The sequence below is a fragment of the Parasteatoda tepidariorum genome, chromosome 5 (genome assembly GCF_982258835.1).
Source record: "Parasteatoda tepidariorum strain Cologne lab strain chromosome 5, Ptep-v5.0, whole genome shotgun sequence".
Taxonomy (NCBI): domain Eukaryota; kingdom Metazoa; phylum Arthropoda; class Arachnida; order Araneae; family Theridiidae; genus Parasteatoda; species Parasteatoda tepidariorum.
Genome location: NC_141759.1, coordinates 77,874,234 through 77,901,443, shown reverse-complemented (window position 1 = coordinate 77,901,443; position 27,210 = coordinate 77,874,234). Strand labels below are relative to the sequence as shown.

General features: G+C 27.4%; 2 protein-coding genes across 2 annotated transcripts in view; one reads left to right on the top strand and one right to left on the bottom strand.

Moving 5' to 3' along the window:
• The window catches only part of ari-1 (E3 ubiquitin-protein ligase ariadne-1), a 28,014-nt gene extending 6,162 nt beyond the window's left edge, over nt 1-21,852 (bottom strand). Inside the window, exons 1-12 of the mRNA XM_016053930.4 lie at nt 21,256-21,852; nt 20,985-21,052; nt 14,437-14,518; nt 11,550-11,612; nt 10,829-10,921; nt 9,874-9,929; nt 8,700-8,766; nt 6,211-6,317; nt 4,829-4,943; nt 4,045-4,175; nt 2,309-2,450; nt 2,033-2,209 (exon numbers count right to left, since the gene is read on the bottom strand). Of these exons, the coding sequence (XP_015909416.1) occupies nt 2,033-2,209; nt 2,309-2,450; nt 4,045-4,175; nt 4,829-4,943; nt 6,211-6,317; nt 8,700-8,766; nt 9,874-9,929; nt 10,829-10,921; nt 11,550-11,612; nt 14,437-14,518; nt 20,985-21,052; nt 21,256-21,465 (1,311 nt within the window). The 5' untranslated portion in view covers nt 21,466-21,852. The remainder of the gene's footprint in view (nt 1-2,032; nt 2,210-2,308; nt 2,451-4,044; nt 4,176-4,828; nt 4,944-6,210; nt 6,318-8,699; nt 8,767-9,873; nt 9,930-10,828; nt 10,922-11,549; nt 11,613-14,436; nt 14,519-20,984; nt 21,053-21,255) is intronic.
• A 148-nt stretch (nt 21,853-22,000) lies between these two features.
• Nucleotides 22,001-26,191, top strand: LOC107440867 (MIT domain-containing protein 1). Its single transcript, XM_016053931.4, has one exon. It carries the CDS (start codon nt 22,390-22,392, stop codon nt 23,119-23,121), a length of 732 nt encoding a protein of 243 aa, XP_015909417.1. The 5' UTR covers nt 22,001-22,389; the 3' UTR covers nt 23,122-26,191.
• The last annotated feature ends 1,019 nt before the right edge of the window (nt 26,192-27,210 follow it).

Genomic DNA, 27,210 nt, shown 5'->3' with positions numbered 1-27,210 from the left:
ACAAAATGATTACTGTATAACAGCTCAATGAAATATCTTAGCAATCTATATCATCATGGAACAACTAAACCTTTTACTGCTATTGAAACACGGTTCACAAAATCATGATATAAAAATAAAATAATAATTTTTTGCACTTGCCAATGAAACCTCCGAAAGGCATTAGTAATGCTAAATATGTATTATCTAAAAAATCTTCCTATTAAATTGGCTAAATTTTTTATATTTTTACAAACTAATTTATCTTTACTCATCACTTTATCATTATTATTATTAGTCTATTTTAAACATCAAATAATAATTTAAACTTTGTTTCTTTGCATAAAATCTTCAATATTAATAAAATCATACTTAAAATATTTTCTACTTAAATCCAAGATTTTTTTTAGAACAACTAATTTTTTAAAATAAAAAATCAGCTGATATCAAGCTGATAAATGGTTTAAAAAAAAACCAATTGATTTAAATCGCAATTTCAACCATGTTAAAATAGTGTTTTTTGTTTTTAATAAAAAAATGTTATACTGCACTATTTGAAAATGTAGCCTATCACTAAATTGCTCCAAGTCCTTAATTCAAACGTTGTAGCAAATTTGTAAAACAAGAGCAACATTCTGTATATGATGGCAAAGAGAAACTGAACTGTTCTGATAAATTAAAAGGCAATTAATTTCTTTTCAAAGTTTTTTCTAAAAATTACAATTATCAGTCTAAAATTTACAATTTATATTACATCAAATAAGCTCTAAATTATATAATATTATCTATACATGGAGGAAGTGCAACGGAAAGGAAGAATTAGCACATTAAATGAATGAGTACATGAAAAAGCATATGAAATAAACAAGTCAAATAAATAGTAACCAAAAGCTATTAGAAAATGCTAAATAAATAATAATAATAATAAAAAAACCATTTATAGATAATACTAGGGAAGAAATTTTTGTTTTCTGTTGCATGAGTTTATTAAAAACAGATTTCAGAGCTAATCGCTGATTTGGAATCTGCAATTTTAAATTATAGGTAATAGAATTTTCTTGAGAAAAAAAAAATTTTTTTTTTTAAATTTCTTGCAACATTTTTCAACTTTAAAACATTTTAAAATATAAAGTTAATCTTAATTTTTGGGGATGATATATTAAATGTAAATTGAACATTAAAATACCTTACAATTGTTTTGTTAAACTGTTTTATCGAGAATTTCATAGAAACACTCGGAGAGAAAGAGATCTCGCACATAACTAACAGAAATTGTAAATAACTAACTTATTTTTAAATATTTATAGTAAAACAATAAAATGTCAACAATATAATTTTTGAAGTTTTGGCTAAACTGATGCATACAACTTTTTAAAACATTTTGCTTACTCAAAACCTCTTTGCAGTCTGAGTATTTGCTATGAAAGTATTAATAAGTATTGATGGTCTCATTATTGCATGCAATAAGCGATGAAAACCTTAAATTTATCTATACATTTTTTTTAAAGTAAATGCTACAGTTTTTTTAAATGACATTTTTAGTCAATTTTTTGTTGAACTGTGTAAGTTTAGAACGTTACATATAACATAGGATCTTGTAAATGTTATGTCAAACTTATAAGAGAATTTGGGCATATCAACGGGATTAAAACTGCATAGGAACCCATGCCCAGGAATGTTGTCAGTCGCCTTTTTTCTATTACGAACGGTTTCTTCGTGTGCTTCCGAGCAGGTCATAATTAGGAAGTGCTCCTACTTGCGTTCGACAGCATTTCCTGGGGTTCCAATGCAATTTTAATCCTGATGATAAAAAATAATTCCCCTAGATGTTTGCTGCAACATTTACATGACTCTCTGTTTTATTTAACAATTTGAAACTTGTAAACTTCAACAAAAAGTCGATTTGAAATCCCCACATCCAAATTAGTTAAGATTATGAAATTGCATAACTGCAACAAAAACTTTGTTCTACTGTGTTACTAATTGATGGGCATAATTCTAAAAAATTGCGCTAAAACAATTACAGTTCTTAAATAATCATAAGCAAACCTACTTCAAAAATAGCAGACTGGTTGTTCCGTTTTAAATAATAGGCAAAAACATAAGTATACATAAGCGTTTGCCGACACTGACATAGGATGTCTACAGCTATCTTCAAAAACTGAACTTCAATCCAAGACATGTTTTGTTGCTGCATTTCCTCCATTTTATCTTTAACAGAAGCATATAGCTAGAAATCAAAAACAAAAATATATTAATAATAAGCGATTTAATAAAAATTATTACCTAAGAAGGAATCTAATAAACATAAATAGAAGAAAGTGCTTACCTTGTGTTCAAATTTTAAACTCTGCATATGGTTTAGGTAACGATTGCAGTAGAACAGATACCGCTGCAGAGCAGCACGCGACTTTTCTTGGGCATCTCTTGCTGACTTGGCCTCCCTTTCATCATATCGGTTACAGTTATACCTAAAACAAGTTTTGATTAAACTTTCCTTCAATTTTACCTTAAAAATTACATTGATATTTGAACAGAAAAATCTTATTATCTATAGATATATGTCTATATTATATAACAAGTGTTAAAAATTGTTATAGTTATTGGTTTATAAATTGTTATTTTATTAAAAATAACCAAAACATTGTTAAGAGATAGAGATTTATAACTTCAGGCAGTGTCTAATAGGTCAGAGGAAAATAAAAATTATGACCCTTAAACAAATTTTCATGGATTTTTTTGGCAGCATTTGTTCTTATTCTTTTTTTCTTTTCTACTAATACTTTGCATCATTCATTTGGTACAGCCACATGATGGTTCATGTCATCGGGTGAATGGGCTTTCTGTGCCCATTCACCCGATGACCTGTGCCAATAAAAATGGATGCCGCTGAAGGTAATGCTGGTCAATTACATACATGCAATTAGTCAATTATAAAAAAAAAAGTTTAAATTTTGTTATGGTTCTAACTAGATATACTGCTGTTTTATTCAGGGTGCATAGCAAAAAAACATTTTAAGCACTCAAAAATATTTTAAAGCACTATATACATAAAATAAATGCAAAATTATTTTCAAAGACTTTACCTGATCATGATAAAATAACTAGTTTCCGACAAAGAACTCTTTTCTTAATTATATTTGCTATTATAAAATGATCAAGAAACTTTTCGGTTCAACTTCAGAGGGTGCAAAATGAAGCTTGAAATTGAATCTCACAGAACCCAGCTCAGTTGACACACATGCGAACTTGCAACCATTTAATCAAACATGTAAAATGATGTTTTCATACGCTATAGACCAATGGTATGCCGAAATAGAGTGTGAATAAGTTGAATAGAACAATGTGAAAAGCATGCTTTTGCATTATACGTGGCAAAAATCGACATGGTAAAGAAAAAAATCTTATTTTCCAAAAGGGAAAATTAAGCACTTTCTAAAAAAACACTCAATGAAAAAAAGCACCCTTCAGGGCTTTTCAAAATGAAAATAAGCACCATTAAGCACTTTTTAAAAATGCTACGCACCATGTTATTAGTGAAATGTTGACAACATTCCGTAACGTTTCTGATCGGTTTTTTTCAGGTGGTTTCTTTTCAATCGCTCTTCAGTTTTTTTCAAACATTTTCCAGTTGATTATTCAAACTATGTAATATTAGGATATACAAATTTCGAATTTAAATTATCCTTTTTTGGAGCACTTGTATTAAATTGATACATGTAAAAAAAAAATGAAGAGTTTAATATTTTTTTGCTTTATTAGTAATTTGCATCAACAATGATTATTCAGCAATCATTTATGTTATTAGCTATAAAATTTAAATTACAATTGATTTTATATAAAATGATTTTAATTTGGGAATTACCTTTTACATTTTAAGATATAATTACGTTATTAAATTAACTTAACTTATATGTTCTGGTGCTTTCTTCAAAGACAAATGTTATAACCATATAACAATTTCATTAGTCTTAGTCTTAAGACAATTGGATCATAAAAAACTTGATGACAAATACAATTCACACACTGTTAGAAGAGAACTTATTAATTTTTTTCATCACTTACCATGAAGACCCATGAGGTTCCCATGGTCCAAGACATACCCAACAGAAATCTGACTTACAATTCTGATTTTTGCACACCATATGGTTACAACCCCCATCTTTTTCAATGGTTGCATTGCATTTCGGACATTCCTACAAGAAAAGATAATTAGGTTTAATTGGAAATAACACATCATGATTCATATTTTTATACTGAAGCAATCATAATTTGTTATAGTAAGATTTGTTAATCATACATCCAATCCAATAATGCATTTTAAAACACTGCATTGCTATTTGTATCCTTATAACTAAGTCACACCTCTTTTATCCTATTACCAGTTTTACAAATCATATATTGTGATTCATATTACAAATGTACAACACACAAGTAATAATTTGCACTTACACACCACAGTAATATTAATGTGCTTAAAGGCAAACAATCTATAAAAATTCATCTAAACACTCACATTTCAGATTAGTTACTTCCAAATCATTTGATCATTAATTTTTTTTCCTTGCCCAAATACTTGCTGACATTATGTGTGCCATTTATTAAAAATGACAGATATAAAATTGTTTGCAAGATAAAATAAAAATTTTCTTGGAGCTCCTACTATGTTCCATTTATTTTTAATATCTTGTATTTCTAGAGTTATACAAAAAATTACTTAAATTAAGCCATGTATCAATGCTGATCATAGTTTATCATAACATTAAACAAGATTATAAAAATGTTCCTGTCATTATGTTTATTATATAGTTCAGAAAAAAACCCAGCTAGTTAAGAAGTATTCATTAACCTTTGTGTTAGCAGCGATCCAATTTGATGTTTCGCTGTCATCATCACACTTCTTTTGCCACTTTCTTAATAAATTACACTTAACAGGATCATGCCAATTTTCTCCACAAGCAAAGCTACAAAATATATTGAGTATGATTAAGAACAATACACTTACTTTAAAGAAAAGATAATATACACAAAAGGCAGATTATTACATAAAAGGAAGACAGCAGTCAGACTCTTATTAGTGCAAATAGAAAATGTTCTATAATTCATTAGTGATGAAGATTGTCAAAAGCTTAGTTATATGAACATTTGTACTCAAATAAACATTATTAAGAGCTAAGGGCTATATGCTTTTAACAATATTTTTATGCATTTAAGTTATTTAGGAATTTTCGATGTTTCAGAACAATTATCAGAACATAATTATATTTTGTTACGGTATGAAACACATATTATTATTCTGGTCTCAGAATTTTTAAATAACAAAGAAAAATTTAAGTTAAACAATTTTTAAGTAATACTAGTGCCACCTTTGGCGATATATCTTGCTTAACAGGTTAAGTGAAGGGACCTATTTTCCATAAATTTTTTTTTGAGTTTCAGCTCTTAATATTAGCTAAGTTAGTATTAACAATATTAATATATGAATATACATGGAGAGAAATCAAGCTTTTGTGTCAGATTTTGTAACCTAAAATATAATGTACACAAACTAGTTAACAAGCATAAGGTTAGTCTGTTAAAATAACCTTATGCTGACGCTAGCATTAATTCCTTACTGCCACACGGCCTAGCATGTGACATCTCGTATGTGTTTTTAACCCAAACAAATTGCGCTCACTAGCTTTCTACATTCTAATCACCAATGGCAGAGAATCTTTAGGGATCTTATCTCTTAGGGGACATCTTCATGTTATGTGGCAATTAGAAGATAGGAAGCTAGTAACTTCAATTTGTTTTTTGTCAGAAACGTGTGCCAGATATCGCATACTAGGTTGCATGTCATTAAGAAAGAGTTCCTATCCTATAGTTTTAGTACCTGAATTAGCATAATTGCATTTTAGTATCCTAGTATTAGATAAAAAATTATTAAATTCTTTTATACTTATTATTTTTTTTTGGCACAGTGTCCATTAAGAATATAAAATTTTTTTCATCTTGCGCTTAAGCAAAATACGAGGTAAGGAAATTTCTTTCTGAAAAAAAGGGGGCTTAGAAAAACCCTCCTTTTTTTTTTTTTAGCGAAGACATTGAAATTGTCTGTCATAACTATGTTATAAATTGCAAATGTTATATTACAAAAGTGAAAGGGTAAAAAATATTTAAATAATTTAGATGAGCACTGTACATTTTAAAATATGAATGGAATGAAAAACAAATGTAATTTGGTATTACCAAAAAGTATGCCGGCACCGACATGTTACTGGCTGTGCATCCACATATTGTACGGCAATAACGTAATTGCATTCTGGTTGTGGACACCACCTCAGTAGTCTATTACACTGAAATGTAGAAACAAAACTTGTGAATAATAAACTATTTCAGAAGTACAAGTTCGCTAAAGAAAAGGAAGAGAATTAAAGGATTTATATACATTCAATGACATGAGTTATTTTATTTGAAACTAATTTAATACCTGTTAACATTGGAAAAATGAAATAACGGAGAATTTACTAGCGATTTTTTTTAAGCAGTTAGTAAAGTTTTACATCATGCACCATCAGGCAAGTCAAAATTGGAAATATAAGCACTTACATTTAACGAGGTAAAAAATATATAGATAACTCTTAATCTAAAAAAGGTTTTTAAACCATTATTAGAATTACGACTCTAACCCATGATCCATTGACCACTGAGGATATTTTTACTTAAACTATTAATATTCAACATACTGCAATACTGGCAATTGTATTAACTGTTGAGGAATAAGAGAAGTATTTTTGCCATAAGCAGATATTTTATAGCTAAAATTTTTGTTTAAAAATTTCTTTAACAAGTATGGAGAAATTTGAGAATATATTGGGAAACAGGAGATAGTCGTAAAATACAGGAGTCTCAGTTTAAAAACAGGAGACTTGGCAGGTATGTTTTATTTATATTGAAGTAATTTTTAGACACAAGAAATTATCAATTTTAACTTATGAGTTGCATTACACTTATATATTGAAAAATTACACTTATATATTCTTTTGGTGATAAAAAAAATATTAATAAATTTTCCTATTCTGACAGTTCTGAGTTTTTTCTTTTTTTCTTGTTATCATATCTTATTGAGTGAAAAATGTGTTAAAAGTGTTTTCTTAAAATTTGATCTTTCAAATGGGTTACAGACAAAAACAAAAGATAACATTAATATAAAATGCCATTACTAAATAAAATTGAACTTGTTAAAAAAATTGTAGTTTGATGTCCACATGATTGAAAAATTAGAACAAATATTACAAAATAAAAACATCAAAATTTCAAAGACAAATGCTGAAAATAAAATAAGCTAAGATGGAAGATATTGTTCAACACCATAAAAGAAACCTAAATTGAATTTAAAACAAAATAATTATAAGTAGGTGCAATACTTATTTACAGTCAAGACACAAGTAACTCCTGAAAATTATCAATTTAAATTACCAGTTACAATACATTTATCTACTGTGAAATTAAAATCTTCTGAAAAAAAAAAATTCTCCTATTCAATCTGAGATTTTTTTTATATATGTTATCATATCTTATAGAGTGAAAAACAAATGTGTTCAAGTGATTTTCTAATATTTGATCTTTCAAATGTTTCACAGACAAAAATGAAAGATAAACATCATAGAATGTGCAACTATTAAATAAAAATTGACCCCGATAAAAAAAATTGTAATTTGATGTTGATCAGAACAAGTTTTATAAAATAAAAGGATAAACTTATCAAAGGCACTTGCTAAAAATAAAATAAGCTATGATAAATAATATTGTTCAATGGCATAAAAGAAACTTAAGTTGATTTCCTTGATAAACAATTAAGAAAACTGCTCTGTGCAAATTTATCAACCAAGTATATTTTTGTTTAAAAAATGCTAGATAGGATGCTAATTATAAAATGCATTACATACATAGCAAAACAAACTCTTTAAACATTTTTATGTGAAAGGAAATGATTAAGAAAATAAAGCATTTGAAAGACACTCAAAGTATAATGAAATATGACACTTTTTTTAATTAAAGAAAATTAAATTACTAAATAAAAGTATCTTCTGAAATGAACTTTTAATAAGACACTTCAGAAATTGTCAACATCTGACTGTAATTCTTATTAATAGATGGATTTAACAGAAATTTTTTGACACAGGTAAATATTATATATAATTCTCATAAAAATAACAACAAAAAAAAAATCTCAAAGGATAACAAAAACAGAAGAAGGAAAAAATGATTTAAAAGAGAAAAAAATCTCATTCTTTCACATAGAGCAAAACATTATTTATTTTTGCCAAGTCGAGCATTTTCAAAAGAATAAGAGAGTTATAAAAAATTGTTTGTCATGAAAAAGGAGAAACTAAAATTAAATAAATGAGAATAATATCATGCAACTCTATAAAATAGCAATTAAAGTAAATGGTTAAGTATATGCCTAGAATGAATAAGTTTGTAAGTTGTGATAACTTAAAACAACGACAAATGAAACAAAAAACAAACTGGTTTGCTTAATAAACAAATTGGTTTAATTCAAGACATAAAATGGAATAGGAGAAAAAGTAAATAGACATACTATCATGGAATTTCGGAAAACAAAATTAATTTTAGAATAAATATTGATGTCACCACTCAAGTTTAGAAAAAAGATATATACATTGAAACAAACATTACAAAATAAAAAGATTAAAAGAGTAATTTTTTCTTACCTCGACAAAGCTGTTTGTAATAAGATGTTGGTATTTAAGTATCACGTTGGAATCAGTTAATAAGTTCCTGAAAGAAAAAAATTAAGACATAAAACAACATAACCAAAAGAAGAATTTTAAAAAAATTTAAAAAAGAAAAGAAGAATCACTAAAATTTTATCCATTTAAAAAATATTTATTTTTATATCATGAATCATGATGCAACATTTTTTACATTACATAAAATTTAACTAAAACCTCAATTTACAGAAATATAATAAATTTTTTATTAAAATTTCAACATATATTTTAGAAATTAGCAGCAAAATTCCATCAGGGAAACAAGATGTGAATATGAATTTAAAAAAATAAATAAATAAAACAATTTATTAAAGAACAATATTGTTATACAGTAGACTCTTTTAAAACCAATACTCATTTAAAATAAGGATAATTTAAAGTACCATTAATTTGGTCAGAACTTAATATTAAAAAAATATTAACACTTAAAATTTTTTTTTTCAATTTTAAAGTTTGATGCCAGTGGAAAATGGCATTTCTTTGAAAGCTGGGAACCAGACAAAAAAGCCTATTAGATACTGCTCCAGCATGGTTTCCAAATTATTGTGACAATGGAATTAAAGGAACTTAAAAAATAAATAAATCATAGTAAAGAACTAATTCATTTGATGGGGCAAAATTTGTATTTGCATTTTGGCAAGCTATCAAATATTAAATATCAAATATACTACAACAAAAATGTCAATTTGGCGATTGTAGTTGGTGCAGGCTTGTAACAAATGTAATTTGTTAAGTGCAAAGTCTATTTTTCATTGAACCTTGACTCTAAAGAGTATATTTCTTTTTATTTAAGGCTGTCCTATATGCAATGAAAACTATATAAGACCATGATTTTTTATTTAGCAAATCAGAGATTCCTGTAACAATAGAGTGACTCTTTTTAAGAAAATAAAGGACTCAGACTAGTTTTTAAACATTTCCAAAGTATTACAGTATTGACCATTAACATATTTAGCCTCACATAATTTAAAAAGTTAATGCATTTATGTTTTAAATTACTAGAATCATAAATTCATGCAGAAAGGTAGGCCTCTTTTGTAGAAAAATCAACACCACACTGTTGTTCCCCTAAAGACATGATTTTTTTGGTTTTAGATACAGTTTAGGTACTTACATTACTGTTTGATCATCTACAAGAATGTCACAACCATGAGCAGCACAAGCAATTATCTGAAAAGTATATAATAGACAAATGTATTTTAAAAGATTCAATAAAGCAACAGATTCAAGAAAATTGAATTATTTCAATAAAGCAACAGATTCAAGAAAATTGAATTATTTCAATCCTGTAAAACCTTAATTATCTAAACTTCTTTCAACCAAAACTAATATTTGAATGACTGAGGAATCAGGTAATGCACATGGATTCAGAAAACATTAATGTAAATCAGTGAGCAACATATATGAATAGATTGTAATACTAGTTTAATATAGGATTAAAAATTGAAAATAAGTTTAAATCATAGCATGACTTCAAAAAAAAAATTCTAAATATGTGATTTTGAAGATATTACCTATATGAAATAAGTGGCAAACCTCAATCATTTAAAATTTCGTACTATTAGAAGAATGTGTGATCTTAATTATTTTAAAAAATCAAAGTACTACTGAATTTTGAAATCATACTTTTAGTTATACAGCAAATAATAACATAACAATTAAGATGGAAATAAGTCTCATGTGTGTCATTCTAAGAAAATTTTAAAACTGAACTTATTACTTTTTTTTAGAAAAGACACATTTTCTTTATTTTACTTTTTTTACAGCAAACAAAACAAAGATAACAGCTAACCTCTTATTATTTTACACCTATCTCTAAATTACACCACAATTTTAAAATTTGTAAAAATATTCAGAGAAAAACAATGTTTTAAAATACACAAAAATCAAGAATACCAAGACAAAAAGATAATAATCAAGACAAAATATCTTTCATCAGAAATTTCAGGACAATAACGAACCAATCATTAGATACTATATAATAGTTAGACTAATATATATCGATGTGCTATATCAATGTAACTAATTATATTAAAAAAAAAAAAAAAAGAAATTTTCTAAATACTTACCTGACACATTCCTTGGTCCATAATTTTGCTTGTAAGATACTCTTTCCAGCACTCTTTGCAGAACCGATGACCACAAGCTATACCTGTCATCATCTAAAAAGAAAATAAATCAATTATTTAACTGGTAGTAGCAACAATTTTAACTAAAGTCATAGAAAATATTTATTTTAATCTGTGAAATGAGATTTTTTTAAAAAAATTTTGGCGAATGCATAGTTCTTTTAGTTAAGAGTTAAATCTTAATCTTCTTCTAGTTTATTAAAATTTTTTATTCAAAAATTAGAACAAATTACACATTTGTGTAAGGGGAAAAAACAATTAACAAATGAAATTATAATTAAGATTAACACAACTGCACAGAGATCAATTCAAATTTTTGGGAAGTTATCCCTTTTATACAAGATTTGATTTCCTCCTTTAAAATATAAAAAATCGTTAGAAATTGGTGATGCCCAATTCCTTCTTATAAAATATATATTTTTCAGAGCAATTAATTACTCAAGAATTTTCTTCATAATAAAGTCTTCAAGTGTCTCAAAAATTATAAATTGAAAAGTTGTTAACAAAAAAAAAAGATGTTTTAATAACTTAAAATTCACGGATAGTTCCGCAGTTCAACAAATTTTGTCACAAATCATTAAGGTCTTTCAAAATGAAGCTTATTTGAAAAAAAAAAATTGAAACAATTAAAAATAAAATGAATTTCTATTGTAATACTCACATTACGAGGAATATTCATTAAACATATTTCACATTCTTCAGTTCTCACCCCATATCGAGAATCCTAAAAGTTTATAACAAAAATTAGAATTATAAAATAGCAGAGTTCCAATAATTTATTCAGAGATGTCAACTTGCTCTGCTTTGTAAAAATATGTTTTCTAGTGATGATGAAATTTTTAGTTATTTTCAGTTCAGTATTTTTTATTTTAAATAATTTTTCCACCACTGCATAAAGACAATTAAAAGTATCATATGAAATGCAACTTTCTTTTATTTATCTCCTGGTTACTCTTTCAAAGAGTAGTCGTAATTATCTTTATTCTACGAGTTTCACTATTTAATTCGCTACCGATTTATTAAAACTTTTGCAGAAAGAGGAGCTGTTGGCATCCTTGTATATTACAAGAATGAATTAAGTTAAATTTAAAATTGTACTACATCAGTAGTCAGTTTTAAACATGATTTTACCCCACCTATATGCTATGATTTTACCCCACCCTCCAATGAAAAAGAAAAACAAAACATGAGAGGTTTTTATCTTATAAACAAAAATTCACTTGAAATATTTTATTCATTTTTCAAATACTCTATTTGCATATAACATCAACATATGTAAAATACAGGTGGGTAGATACTTTATTCATGTGGCAATAGTGCTGCATAATGGGCTAGAGTCGACGGTCTGGGAAACATCCCTGAGGATGATCCGCAGACATGCCATTGCAATTTTGATCCTCTGCAGAGGGGATGGCTTAGATAACAGTAAAACCTCCAGGAAAGACCACCTGCACGATCACTTTTGGGAGGCACAGAATTTTTTTCGCAGACTTTGTGCTAAAGAAAACCTTTAGGAGAGAGCATGAAAACCTCTCCCAGGAAAAGAAAACTTCAGCACCAAATGTGGAATAGGTCAAATAAGGAAACACGAAAAAATATCAAAACAAAAAATATTAACAAAACAAATAAGTAGACTAAAATGTATTCGAAATATTTGCACGAGGCTCTTATTTAGAGAGCTCTTTGTGACGATCTCTGAAGGAGATCTATAACCTCATATTGCAGTCAGAGTGCACTAAAGACAATGCTACCAATTATTTAATTTTAGAGTAGAAAGTTAACTTAAAAAGTTATTTTAGAAAAAACTAGCACCTCAAACAAACCTCTTCTCATCTTTTAAATCTAATTTTTATTATATAAAACTAAATACAAACTTAAGCAAAAAAATATAATTGTTTATTTATATAAAATAGTTCATAATTATTAAATTTGTTTCGACATATAATTATATCAGTAGGGATAATTTTTTTATGTTATATTTTATTCATCAATCCAGTTTTCATAATGTCAACACAAGTGGCAATTTACCACAAATAAAATAACTCCGACTAAAATCAAAATCATTTGGGGAAAATCAAACATAAATAGGGAGCTAACACCTAAGGATGACCAACGTCCATTAATGACCATTTTACTGTGGAACAGAGAATGGCCACTCTTGAGAGATCACTGTAAACATAAATATTTACTTATAATTTTGAGTCAAAGCTTAACTTTGTGACTATGTGTTTGTTAATTATTGGCTTAAACTTCCTCAATTGTATTTAAGTTAATTAGCAACGTTGCAATATTTGTGGAAAATTTACGAAAATACCCTTAAAACCCGGAGGAAGTGATCTTCTAGGAAGATTTTTAAAAAAATTTTAATCAGGAATAATTAACTTAGTTATTTCACTGGAGTAAGACTAAATATTTAACGAAAAGACAATGCACATTTATTGCACATATACTAAAAATTATATCTGCTGATAAAATTACTGAAAAGTACAAAAGCACTTAATACCTGTTATTTTAATAATTTTACTTTTCGTTACTTTGTAATTAGTTAATAAAAATGAATGCTAAGAATGAAATGAATGTTGTTGCTCTCATTAGTTAAAACCTCTTAAAAAAACATAGTGAAAATCAGCCTTTTATACTTTCTGTTCTTTAATGATTCATGTCAATTAAATCAATTGATGAAAAGCATGATTAAAATTGCTGATTTTATACCTTGTAGCCTCAAGAGCCCTTCTATTTAAGAATTTTATGATAAATCTAGACAGGGAGTAATTTTATTATCCTTCATTATCACAAGAAAAAATCACTACCTTCATACTAAAAATATTAATAAACAAAATTTCACAAAATAAAAATAGTTTTATATACAAGTAAATCTATATTTTCAATCAGAAATGTTATCCTTTATTTTCACATCTTGCACAAAATATTTGGGTAAAATAATGTAAATATTTAATATTCTAGTTATCTTTTCAAAATTTAAGATCAACTTTATAAAAAATATTATTATTTTCAAGGTATAATTCTCAATTTATTTTTTTACATTTAATAATTAAAGAATACTTTTTAAGAAATATTATACTTTTTTTACAAAAGTTTGTACTTTAATGGCACTAGAAATATCAGCAAAAATAGTTCATAAAATTTTTCACAGAAATAAGCACCAGGACCATTGATATCTTGGATTGGTTGACATGATTTGCATATTTGATTTTGCTACAAAATATAATTAAATTGTATAATACTTAGTTTCATCAATATATTTAACTGATACAGCATTGAGAACAGACCAGGTCTGGTTATTTTAAGTGCCAAAGAAGCACAATCTGACATTTTCCTACCCATAAACCAGACTGAAAGCGTTACTAACATACCCAGTTCAGTTATGGTCTGGGGAGAAGTAAAGGCATTTCTTAAAAACCTGTTTTTTCTTGGGAAGAAGAAAAACATTTAATTCACTTTCAAGAAGAGGGTGCAATGCTGAATCGGTTAAATAGCATCTCACGAAAAAGATTATAAAAAAAGGTAAAATATATTAAAAAAATTACTTTTGATGAACTTGGTTGATTTTTATAAGGATTAACAATATGGGCTTCTTTAAACAAAGCGTCTTGATCCCCATCATAATACCTAAAAAAATATTTTTAAATAATTGACAATTTAACTAATAAATATCCATACACTTTAGTAAAGTAAACCTCATACAATGACAAAGTTATATCATTCATTTCAAAATTAAAAAGAAAATTAATAGTATCTTTTAGTGATGATTATATATCCAGGTGAAAAGCAAGGAAAACTTAGCTATGTGTTTTGGTCCATTGACAAGCCCAATTTACCAGAATTTGATTTTACTCAAGTTCTAATTTTGAGAACATCAGAAATCTAAGAACAAATTATTCAGAATAATAATTCCTATATATATTTATTTCACTCAGTAATTTTTAATCATAAATTGCTATTAAAATTTTTCTGCCAATGATACAACAGAACTGATGTACTATGCATTTTTAACCTGAAAAATGGTAAATTTGGCAGAAATAAAATATGCGAAAGAAAAATTAAAAATTTATGCAATAAAAATATTTGATTTAAAAATATTCAAATTTGAACATAAACTTTAAATATTAATATAATTAAATACTAAAGAGTTGTATAATATTAAACTGAAGGATTTATTATATAATAAACAAAAACATATTTTCTTTCATATTTTAAAGAAAAATAACATTTTATTTACTTTTGAGTCACTTTTAATAAGATACACATTTATATTTCATAAAATGCATATTTAATGATCAATATGTACGTTACTGTATAAAATATGTAATTTCTTTCTTGCTCAGTTAATTTCATTCACTATTAGAAACAGAATTGATCAGGCATAACAGTACAACATTCATGAAATTGTTTAAATGCACGTAACCTAATCAGCAGAGAAAACTAATAACAAACAGTACTAAATGCAAATAAAATATTATTGGAGTTATTAAATTTATTTGTTTTTAAATTTTTTTTTTTACGAAAAACAATTACTTTCATGAATTTTAAGTCAATTATTCAAAACAAGTATGGTATCTCTTAAACTAGACCAGGTAAGTTGGACAGTTTTAATTGTTGAAATGGATTAGTATTATAAGAAAATTTGCTTATAGTGTCTAAAAATCTTAAAATCCTGTCACTACATCACGTAGAATTATAAACATGAGTAGGCAAACATGAATAAACAAAAAATAGGCCTAATTAAAAAAAATATTGCATAAAATGCATACTAGAATTTTTTAAATTAATTTTATTCTGATTGATACAGCTGCAGCATTGATATGCAGAGGAGGACAGAATGAATTAAACTGAAGAAAGGGAAATTTCAATTACGTGACAAAAATTCTGAATTCTAATTAATAATAATAATAAAATAAAAAACACTAAAACATATTACTAGAGCTGAACACATAGAAAATACTTAATACTTCTTTATTCGATAAATCAAGTAATTTGCTTTTATGCTAACGCAGTCAAAAACAGAATCAAGATTGAATAGTTAGTACTTCCTAAGTAAAACTAGTTAAAATTTTATACTAAGAAGAAAAATAAATTTCATGGTTTAATATTTAAAATACAAGCAAATATTATCTTCACAATTTAAACTTTATAACAAAATAATGGATAAGAAATTTTTTGTAGATTTTGTAATTTTTTTGTGATACATTTTATACTATGTCTACTTCTCATAACAGTTATTAATAGATTTATGATTCCTATATTCCTAATTATTCAAGGTAATAAAAAAAATAATTGAATAAAATAAAGGTAACAAAATAAATGCATTAGTTTTACAATTATATCGCTTTTTAAAATTTCCTTGACAAAATCTTTTTAAAAAAAAAATGCTTTATCCTAGATCTGGGGAGATTTCCATATAGTAATCTGTGGCAGAATAATCGCCAAGTCTTGGCAACTTCCGGGCAGCGCCCTGTAAGAAACTAGAAAGAAAAAAAAAAGACAAAACGCAGAAAGGGACCAACTTGAAAGGTATAACAGGGTGCATAGCCAAATTATTCAACAAAAAATAAGCAGCTTTTAAGGACCTTTCAAGCACTCAAAAAATATTTTTAAGCACTTAAAAAAAATATCATAATTAGGCAGGGTTGTAAAGTTCTAGACAATTGATGGTTTTAACCATGTCGAAAGAAAAAGAAACTTTTGGCATTATTTTTGACAATTGTCTAAAATTACAAAATTTTGAATCATGAAAAACGAATGGCATTTTCATATGCTACAGACTGCCAATACCCCAAAATAGATTGGGGTTGAATTAATTCTGAAAACGTTGAATAGAACAATGTGAACTGTGTCTTTTTGCATTACTTGTAGCAAAAATCAACATGGTAAAGGAAAAATCTCATTTTGGAAAAGGGAAAATTAAGCACTTTTAAAAAACACCCAATGGAAAAAGCACCTTCAAGGGCTTTTAAAAAACGAAAATAAGCACCTTTAAGCACTTTTTAAATATAACTTGCGCAAATATAACCCCGTGCAAATATCTATAAGTTTTTTTTAAAAATTTGCACGTTTAAAATCTATTTGGTATCTTCGCAATTGTAGCTGGCACGATGTGGAAATATCCTCCACAATCTGAGAAACTTTCACCTCTTCCCCAGGGCTCTAGTTGATTTATATGCAGTACATGATTAATGCAAACTTTATACAAACTAGATTCAAACTTCATACGCAAAGTTTGTTTCAAGAATAAAAGACATGTATAACAGGAGTTAAGCTAATTTTAATTTTAAAAAAAATTCCAATTTTTGCATAGTCAAATAAAAATTTTATCTTGAAAGGTTTTTTACTACACATATTGCTTTACATAACTATACAAGGTGTGACATTAATTTTATTGTTAAATTTAATATTAAAATTCAAATTTAGAGTGTCATATTTTAATTCCAAAGGGAAAAAATAATTGTAATAAAATCAATATATTTATTTAAAAACTCTTCAATGTTTTAAATTTAAAATAAGAATAATTAGAAAAATTACAGTACAAAGGTAGTACAGTAAAGCCCAAAATCCATCTTTTGATATTCTGTATACAAGCTTTATCTTGTTTCAACAACTACATCTCAAATAATGATAATCTATATTATGTCTATTTGTGGAAATAAGTCTCACCATTATCATAGAAAAGTTTGCCATCCAAAGCCTTATGTGTTAAATAGAAAAATTTGTTCTAATTATGACCTTAAAAGTATATGCACATTGAAGGTGTTTAATGGCAGATGGATTTGAAAATTAAAACTTCAGTGAACTAGCCATGGAGAGAGAATGAATTAATGTAATGGAAAACATAATGGACCAAAGTCGTTTTAATTTAACACAGCTGATATACTTTGATATTTCTAAATGTGTTCTTGTACAAATGCACATTATACATAGAATATCAAGTATCAATCTATAAAAAAACAGTGAGACTTTAGTTTATTTCCATTTAAGAAATGATTGCAGAAAATCAGGAGATTTAGAAGCCCAAATAGGGATTAAAAGAATAAAGAACTTTATCCATTTATTGATCAGGGTTGGGTTTTGCAGTAAAAAACTGGTTTTTGACATGACAGTCAGGGGTCTGCCCAGGCCGAATTTACTACAGTTTAGCAGTATCTTCACAAAATACTTTTTCTTCAAATTTTATTTTTTTATCCCTTCAGAAACAATAAATCCATATTTTTGTGTTGATTTTTTAATATTTCACAAAACAGGCACCTCTTAGAAAAGCCTAGACAGTGGTAACGACCGTGTTTATACCGGTTAAAGCCGTCAAAAACCTACTGTTTTCTTTAATTTATAGCATATTGCAGACAATATATTATTTTCACATAATTGCCTTTATAAATGAATGTTGTAAATGATTGCTATTTATTTTGCAACTATATACATGTATTCTTATAGAAGGTTATACATTCATACAGAAATATTGTAATATACTTATTGAAAATAGTGATACTTTTATCATTATAGCTTGATTTGCAAAGCATTCAAAATTTTGCACTTCTTAATTGTTCAAAATAAACAAACAAACAGAAAAGCTTGGAACTATTAATAAAATGAAGAATTTAAAATTTGGCATTTCTTAAATATTAGAAATAAGCTAAACAAAACTTTCAAAACTTGTAACTACTAACAAACTCTAAGTCAAGAATTACTGCTATTTTGTCGAGTTAAAAACTTTTATTCGGTTGAAAAAGCACATTAAACAAAATTTAATTACAAACAAAATTACATGTTCAGTAGCAGGGGTCTGTCTAGGTTTTTCTGAAAGGTACCTATTTTGAGAAAATTTAGACATAGGGTAACCCGGGGTAATTCACGATCACTCTGTTTCTGGGATAAATAATGATCACCTAAGTTTTATTTAAAATTTTTTTTTTTTTTTTAAATTTAAGACATGGACAAGAATGCTTGTACACTTTACTAGAGTATAACTACATTTACTTAATTATAATTTTTTGTTTAATCTAACAAAATAAGTATCTTTTAAACTGCTTTCTGTATTTTCCATTTCAAAGATGGGTTTCAAAATGTGCACATTTCTGCAAAGATCTCTCTTAATAATAAATATTTTGAGTCACTTTCTTTTTCTTTGATATAAAAGTAGTGTAAGCTTTTGTTTAATTGTTTCACATCTACTGTAAGTGTAAACATTATAATTGATTACAGGAAACTATATCAAATGTTGCCTCCTACAGATGGGGTAATTATTGATCACTGGGGTAATTCCTGATCATTGTCATTTCTTCTTATAAATAGTATATAAAATAGCTTATAAATACCTAATTGTCTTTTCTTAAATAACAGTTCATATTTATTAAGTGGAACAACTATAAAATATATTTTAACTGTCATCACAAAATTTGTTTTTAACTGTATACAAGACTGTATTCTGATTTGCACCATTTCTGATTTGTCTTACCCTGCTTCTATCTTAATTTTATGTGTGTACAGGGTTTGAATAATTTTTAAGCTTATAAATTAGCCTAGTATAATTGTTAGAATAATTTTTAAGTTTATAAATTAGCCTAGTATAAATATGGTGAGAAATTATAAGCCTAAAAAGGATACTAGGCTTCTAGAAAACAAAATTAGTGAATTTCTTTTAATGATTGAAAATGAAAATTTCAGTGTGAGAGCTGCTGCTAGAGCTGTTGACATACCTTACTTAACTTTACACTTTCCCTTAATGAAGTTAAAAAATCCAGCAAAAGTAACCCATGTGGGAACTCTCTTATATTTCAGAAGAACATGAGAATAAGTTGGCTGATTGCCTAAAGTGTATGGCACGATGCAAAGATTTTTTAAAATTTAAAGTGCTAATCGTTCTTCTTGCTTTTAAATAAATCATTTTATTAACTGCTTAAACATATCTTTTTGGTTTATTCGTTTGATTTTGATGTCTTATTTGTTAATTACCATTATATAATTATTTTTAAACAGCCCCTTTACAATAAAAACTGGTGATCAGTAATTACCCCAGAAGTGATCAAGACCAGGGGTAATTCCTGATCACTAAAAACTTAAAATCTTTTAAATTCTAATTAGATCTTCAAACAACAGAAGGTGGCATTGGACTCATCTCATATAGCCTCAAACTTCCAATAAATATTAAAATTCTATTTTGAATAGTTTTTTCACAAAATAGATGTTTGCGTTTTTCCCCAGGTCACCCTAATTTGTGAAAAATTAAAAATTATAGTAAAAAATTAACACAAAAACATAGTAAAAATATAGATTTATCGTTTCTTAAGTGAGAATAAAATTTTAAGAAAAAGTATTCTGTGAAACTACCGTTTTACCTAAAATTGAATTTGTGAAGGTACCGTTAAACGGTAGCAAATTCGCCCTGGACAGACCCCTGAGTAGTCGGGGTCACTGTGCCGAAGCATACGATAGCAAGTGACTAATTTTGCACATTTTTCATTGCCCAGTCGATTTCTGAGTTCAGTATGGATGAGTCAAAAATTCGAGAAGATTCTTTTAATGGATGCGGAACTGGATAGGCAAGACATAAGCACTTGAATTAATTTACAAAATTCACTTTAATTAATTTTAAATTATAAGCAGTTAAACTCAAATAAAAATACAGTTTTACCAAAACTATGGGTTTTTGAGATGACGGTAAAAACTGTCATGTGTCAAAAACTTGCCAACCCTGTTTATTGCGTTAATCAATTAATTGGAAAGGAATAATAATATGTTACAAATATAGAAAATTTATTGTTTTCTCTAAACGAAAACTGTGTTATAGTTGTAAAGAATAAAACCAGCAAAACTTATCAATATTTTAGGGAAATTAATTATTAACTACTTAGTAAATATTTACACTTAGAACTTTTCTTTTGCACTTAGAATTTTTTAAAAACTACACTTATTGTACAGCTAATGCTACCATACGTATTTTTATGAAAGAATTGTGATAATTTATAACTGCTGATTCAATCTTTGGATAGTTCTATAAGAAGCAATGGAGCGAAACATCATTGTTATCAAATAATTTATTGAGTAAATAAATGAAAAATCATAATTAAAAATAATAATAACAAACCTTTCATATAGTTTTTCTTTGTCCCACTTGAAATGATTCAATAGGATTCGAGTGATCGTAGGTGGAATCTAAATAAAGGTAAATAAATAATTCAAATATATGAACCATCGACGCCAATAATTTAATTGCGAACCATTTTTAAATAATTAAATAGCAATTAAGATCGCATTTAAAACTGTTAACACATCAACTAGAGCTACATATAGGTTTAAAAGGAAAAACATCCTTGTTTACAAAATTTTTGTCAGTTAACACTAAATGTAAACACTACCTGAACGACAGTGTTTACTTCTCGGATGCAATCAACCATATGTTCTACAATTTGTACAGTTGATAGAACATCGTAATGGAACTCTTCAGTATCTAATTTTTCTCTAGAACTTGATTCAGGCTCTAATGAAATGGATAATTCGTCTTCATCTTCTGCGCTAGATTCATTGCCTGAATCAGCATCATATAACTCATCATCGCCAGTGTCCATTTTGTATGAATGGCGAACTATATATGTATGATAGGATTATGATTTCAAGTAAGCAGTGGGAGTGAACTTGTATGATTAAAAATAGGAGTCTGGAAAAAAAATTAAATAATCAAACAATTTTATTCAATGATGTACCCTCCGCCATCGTTCCATTTTTCACTGTTTCACAATGACGTCACAAGTGTAAACCATAACAAAGTTGAGTGATCTGAAAGCAAATTCAGTAGAGGGTGAAATTAATACATATATTAATTTTTTAACTCTCCGGTTGTCGAACAATTTACATTAACTTTATAACTTCGTTATTTGCTGAAATTGGTTGCTAAGAAGATGCGCTAAGAAAATGTTAGGAGCATTCTCATCTCAGATGCGATTTTTTTCGCATGTGAAAAAAAATCACATCGGAACGGAGAATTTGATTGGCCAATTTTTTGCAAGTAAATTCCCGTGTGAGAAACAGCAGACACGATTCTCACTGCATGCAAAATGCACAGGGGCAAACTTGGCAATGAGAGTGAGATTCGGATTTGTCAATGGAGTCTAGAGTATCCGCTTTAGGATCCATGGATTTGTCTCATATTTTTTCCTGCGGAAACTCACGAATGGTGAAATCTCTCAATGTCGTGATAAGAAAATTAATCGAAAATGGGAACACAGAAACCTCTTAATTTTTTTCTTAATTTGTGAAGATTTGAAAAAGAACGGAAGTGAAATAAATGTATTCAAAGTTTGTAAACAAGGTGACAAGAGCTCTAATGTCTTCTGTGGATTTCAAAACTTGAATTATTAAATTTTTTAAAATTATATTTTATCTGAAACATAATTCCTAAAATTTATTTTGTTAAAAATATATGTAGTTTTTAATTTGTTAACTTTTACTTCTGCCTCAAACGTTTTAATTTTAATGTGATTCAACTTTTGAGGATGAATTCTAAAAATTCAGCAATCGAAGGTATTGAGCAAGCTGCAATTTCTGTTATCAGACGTGCTGTTCAACATGACAGCGAAGGGAGATATCCCGCTGCATTAGCTTGTTATCAAGAGGGAATTCAGCTATTCTTAGACGTAATCAAAAACACGTCTGATCAAAAGAAACTTGAACATTTGCGCCAAAAGGCAACAGAGTACATGACCAGAGCTGAAAAGATTAAGCAAATAGTACAGCAACAAAAAGACGCTGGTTCATACCACGAACAAATCCAAGTTCCGAATAATGGAGTAGGATTTAGCTATGAAAGTATAGTCAGCAAACATCTTGACAAATATGTAACTCTTGTTGAAATAGAAGATCCGTACATTCGAACTGCTCATCAAACTTATAATTTTTTAAGTTTTTGTGAAGTTCTAGTTAGATTTTGTCCCGAGTTAAAAAGAATTCTATTGGTTACAGGTGCAAGTGACCAAGATTTTGAAAGTCAACAATCCAGATTTCAGTGTATTAAAAAAAGTTTAGCCGGTTATGATATAGTGCTAGACATTGACTATTCAACTACGTTACATGACCGAGAAATAAGATTCAATAATGGTTGGATCATAAAAATTGGAAGAGGACTTGATTACTTTAAACCTGTTAGTAAATTCAGTATTGGGTTTAATGACCAGAATCTTAAGGCATGTCATGAAACAACTATCGATATTTATTTTAAGCATTCATAATGATTTTTTGGACATGAAATGTAATGATATTTAATTGCTTAAATACTGTTTATATGTGGTTTTTTGATATTCTCCTTACCTTAAAGTATGACTTGTAAATAAGTCATTAACTTTGACATGTTTTTATACTTACCCTAAATGTCTTAATAGATTTTATTATGACGTTCATAATATAAGTGATCTAGGCTTGTTAAAAAATAAATTTTATAAAGTACATAATAGCTCACTCTTTCCTTATTTTTTTCACCTCACTTACTGTAAATAACAGGGATGTGATTCTTCCGCAAATTCGCGGATTTCCGCTGAAATTTTTTTTTTGCCCAAGTTAAAATATTTTATGAGGAATTAAATTTTTTGTGAAGCGAAAGTATTGAAGTCCTTATTCCCCCCTCAAACATTGATTTTCGTATTCACCTGATTTAAAAGTTGAACGTTGCGATTCTTAATCAGGCGATTTAAATGTCGTACATTCCGATTCTTATTTACAAGATTTAAAAATCCAATATCGCGATTTGTAATTATTCGCTTTTAAAACCCTATGTAGCGATTCGAATTCACGCGTGCTTAAAACCTAATCTCGTGAGTTTTTGCGGTTGTAATATCAAACATCGATTTTCCTATTTATACGTGCTTTAAAAATTAGACAGTTGGATTCGTAATCGCACTATTTAAAAATTATGCATCATGATTCGTATTTACGTGGTCTAAAAATTACGCATCATGATTTGTATTTTCCCATTTTTAAAATTCGATATAGAGTTTCATATTCACGTGATTTAAAAGCCTCATTTCCAGATTCATATTCTCTTAATTTAAAATCATGCATGTGATTCATATTTATATATTCATGCAATTTTAAAATTAATCATCGGGATTTATAATCACATGGTTTACAAGTTTAAAAATTGCACTTTTTTGTCGAAATTTTTCTATATATATATATATTCTTGAATTTCCTCTTTTTTACTTTCCAACTACTCTCATCCCTGAAATAAGGCTTTATATTAAATTTACACCATTCCTGTAGTTGATTCTTTCTTGCAAAGTTAAGTAAAAAGTTATATGATGCAAGCAGTCAATCATCATGTGCCTGATTTCCAGCTTAACTCAGAGTTTCCTTCACATGACAGTTCTTGTCTAAAAGCAGGCTAGGAAAATTGGAGGTGAAAAATCAGGTTTTTGTTACTCATATGCCGTTATGCATCTGATGTCAGACGTCACGTGTAAATTGGGAGTTAGTCTTTTTGTTAATATATCTATACAAAACTTTTTTAGTTGAGGATTTTATTACTTTAAGTTTGGTACTAAATAAATTATTACTATTCTATTTATATAAATTATTACTATATTATTGTTTCCAAATTAGTTATTGTAGCAGGCATTGCTGTTATTGTGGTAATAGATTGCTATTATACTACTGATATAGATACTGTGGCAATAATTTTGTATTAATAAATATGGAAATTGGGCAGTGCGAATAAATTCAATTTTGATTTATTTAGATATAATCTGTTCATCTAAAAAAGTTGCTTGAAAGCCAAATTATGGGTTACATAAAAAAACAATTTTATGGTTTATTGGTAAAAACTTTATCCCAATAATGGTTCTTTGTACTATTATACCCTAGCATTGAAGGGAACTCTTTTAAGAGTCCCTTATTTATGATCTTCCGATGGTATATGGACTATATTAATGATAGCTTTTATTCAATCTAGAGAAAATAACTAATTAAATAGAATTTTAAAGCCCATTATGAAATAATTAACTTTAATAATCAAGGAGGTATTTTTTAGATGATAATTAAAGTCTTGATAAATGCGATTTATGATAATGAGAACAGAAAACACTTTCTATTTAAAAATGATTATTGGGAAATATTTTTTTTTACAAACTTGGACTTAATGTATCTTACTTATTTGTTTCAGTGTATTAGTTTAATTGAAATAAAATATAATTTTTTTTTAATGCAGTTGGTGAAAGAAATAATCCTAAATATCATATGGAATTAGGTATTAATTTTTATTTAAAAACATTTGATTCACGATAATAGAAAAAATAAAATAATTTTATTTAGTAAGCCAAACAAAAAAATTCTTTTATTACTGAAAAAGATTATTTTTAAAGTAATTACAATACTGATTTTTTTTTAAATATATATATTGATTGCAAAGGAAATTTTATATGTTGTAGTTTAGTACCAATTTCATAAAACCTCTATGATTACTATGAATTTTAATGTTATGCTTAAAAAATAAATAGTTCTTATTCTGAAAATTATTTCTCCCCTTTTTGTACGAAAATTTTGAAATAATATACTTAATTTTTTAATATTTACATATTTTGTTTGTGAAAAAATTACTTAGTATTTTTATTTCTTGTTCAAATATGTTTGTTTTTTAGAAGGACTTACTATGAAGTTTCAAAATTTCAATAAAGAGATTCATCTTAGAAGAATCTGAGTTTCTTAAATAGGAAATGTTCTTAGATTGACAAACATTATTTTTTTAAGTGTTACTAACTTTGTACATTGTAAAATTTATATTTTGTTATTGATTTTATTTTGAGAAAGCACTGGCTGATGCTTGACACAATGCTGTTTATTATATGTTAAAATATTAAATTCTACAGATTTAATAAACAAGTGCCTTCTTTATAATGTGCACATTTTTTTTAGCAAAGATAAAACTTCCATTTAAATATATAACTGCATTCTGAAACAGATTTGTGAGTTTCAATTGTCAAGCAAGAAAACCATTCTTAAAATGGTAAACACAAAATTAGGCAATAAAAATATAGGTTAAAAAAATTTTTCTCAAAAATTAATGGTAACCTGTATTATGAAGAAAAAAAACCTAGAAATTTAAGACTTTTTTTAAAGTTTTGTTGCCAAGGAAAAATGCCTCTTTTTGACTACATTTTGAATTTTATACTACCTTTAGAATTATTTTTTTAAAACTTTTATTCATTCATTATTACGAAGCGTATTTATAAAGTTTTCCTTTTTTAAAAATACTGGTTAATTGATTTTTATATAATCCACTGTTTAGATAAAATAAAAAATTCAAAGTTAGTGGTTCTGCTTCCTTTTTTTTATGTAAGTGTATTTTAAACATTTAGATATTTTTAAAATTCATTTGTCCAGCAGTGAACTGATTGTAAAGATATGGTTCCCACTAGAATACCAAAGTCAAGCATCTCTGGCTGCGGTCAGTAAGCGGGAAAGTGACCGAGAGTGTGCGACATCAGTACTTCTTAAACTATTTTACCGCAAAGTGTTCGACTTAGTGAGCAGGTCTGCTGGCTACCAAAGCAGAGGAGCCATCCCCAGTGCAGAGGATCAAAATTACGATGGCATGTCTTCGGATCATCCTCAGGGGTGTTTCCCAGACTGTCGCCAATAGCCCATTGTGCAGCTCTAGTGCGACGTAAATGAAATACTAACCTAATATTCGTTTGTTAAGAATAATAACATTTTTCAAAAATCAGCTCTTTACTAGAACTTTCAGTTAGAATTCATACTTAAAACGCATAAAAAAGTAACTAACCAAATAACACTGAGTAAAAGAACAAATCAGTAAACAGAGAAGTTAACAAAACACTGATTGAGCATATAAATAAATTAAGCCTTTCTGAACACTCAGAGTTTATTCATATTTAAGAGTATGTGTACTAATATGAAGTGAACAGTATTGAGATCACAACTATGTGAACTTGGGCCGTTAGTCAGAAAGGCTCATTTCATGTATGATACAATCTTCTGTGAAGGGAGAATCATATATATATATATACATATGTGATCACAGTTCTGAAGAGGGTTAAGAATAACAAAAATAAGCATTTTAATAAATCAGCAAATCGATAAATGAATTAATGAGAGAGTCAATAAATTAGCTACTAAACGAATCAAGAAATCAGTGTAAGAGTGATTTACTGAACAGTAAAGTGATTTTTTTAAATGCCTTGATTGTTTGTAGCTTTAAAAATAATTTAATTTTTAAAAAATATTGTACCATTGTATGAAAGTAATTTTAGGTTTCAAATGTTTTATATTAGTTAATTTTTTGATTCAACGGTCTGCAGTATGACTCC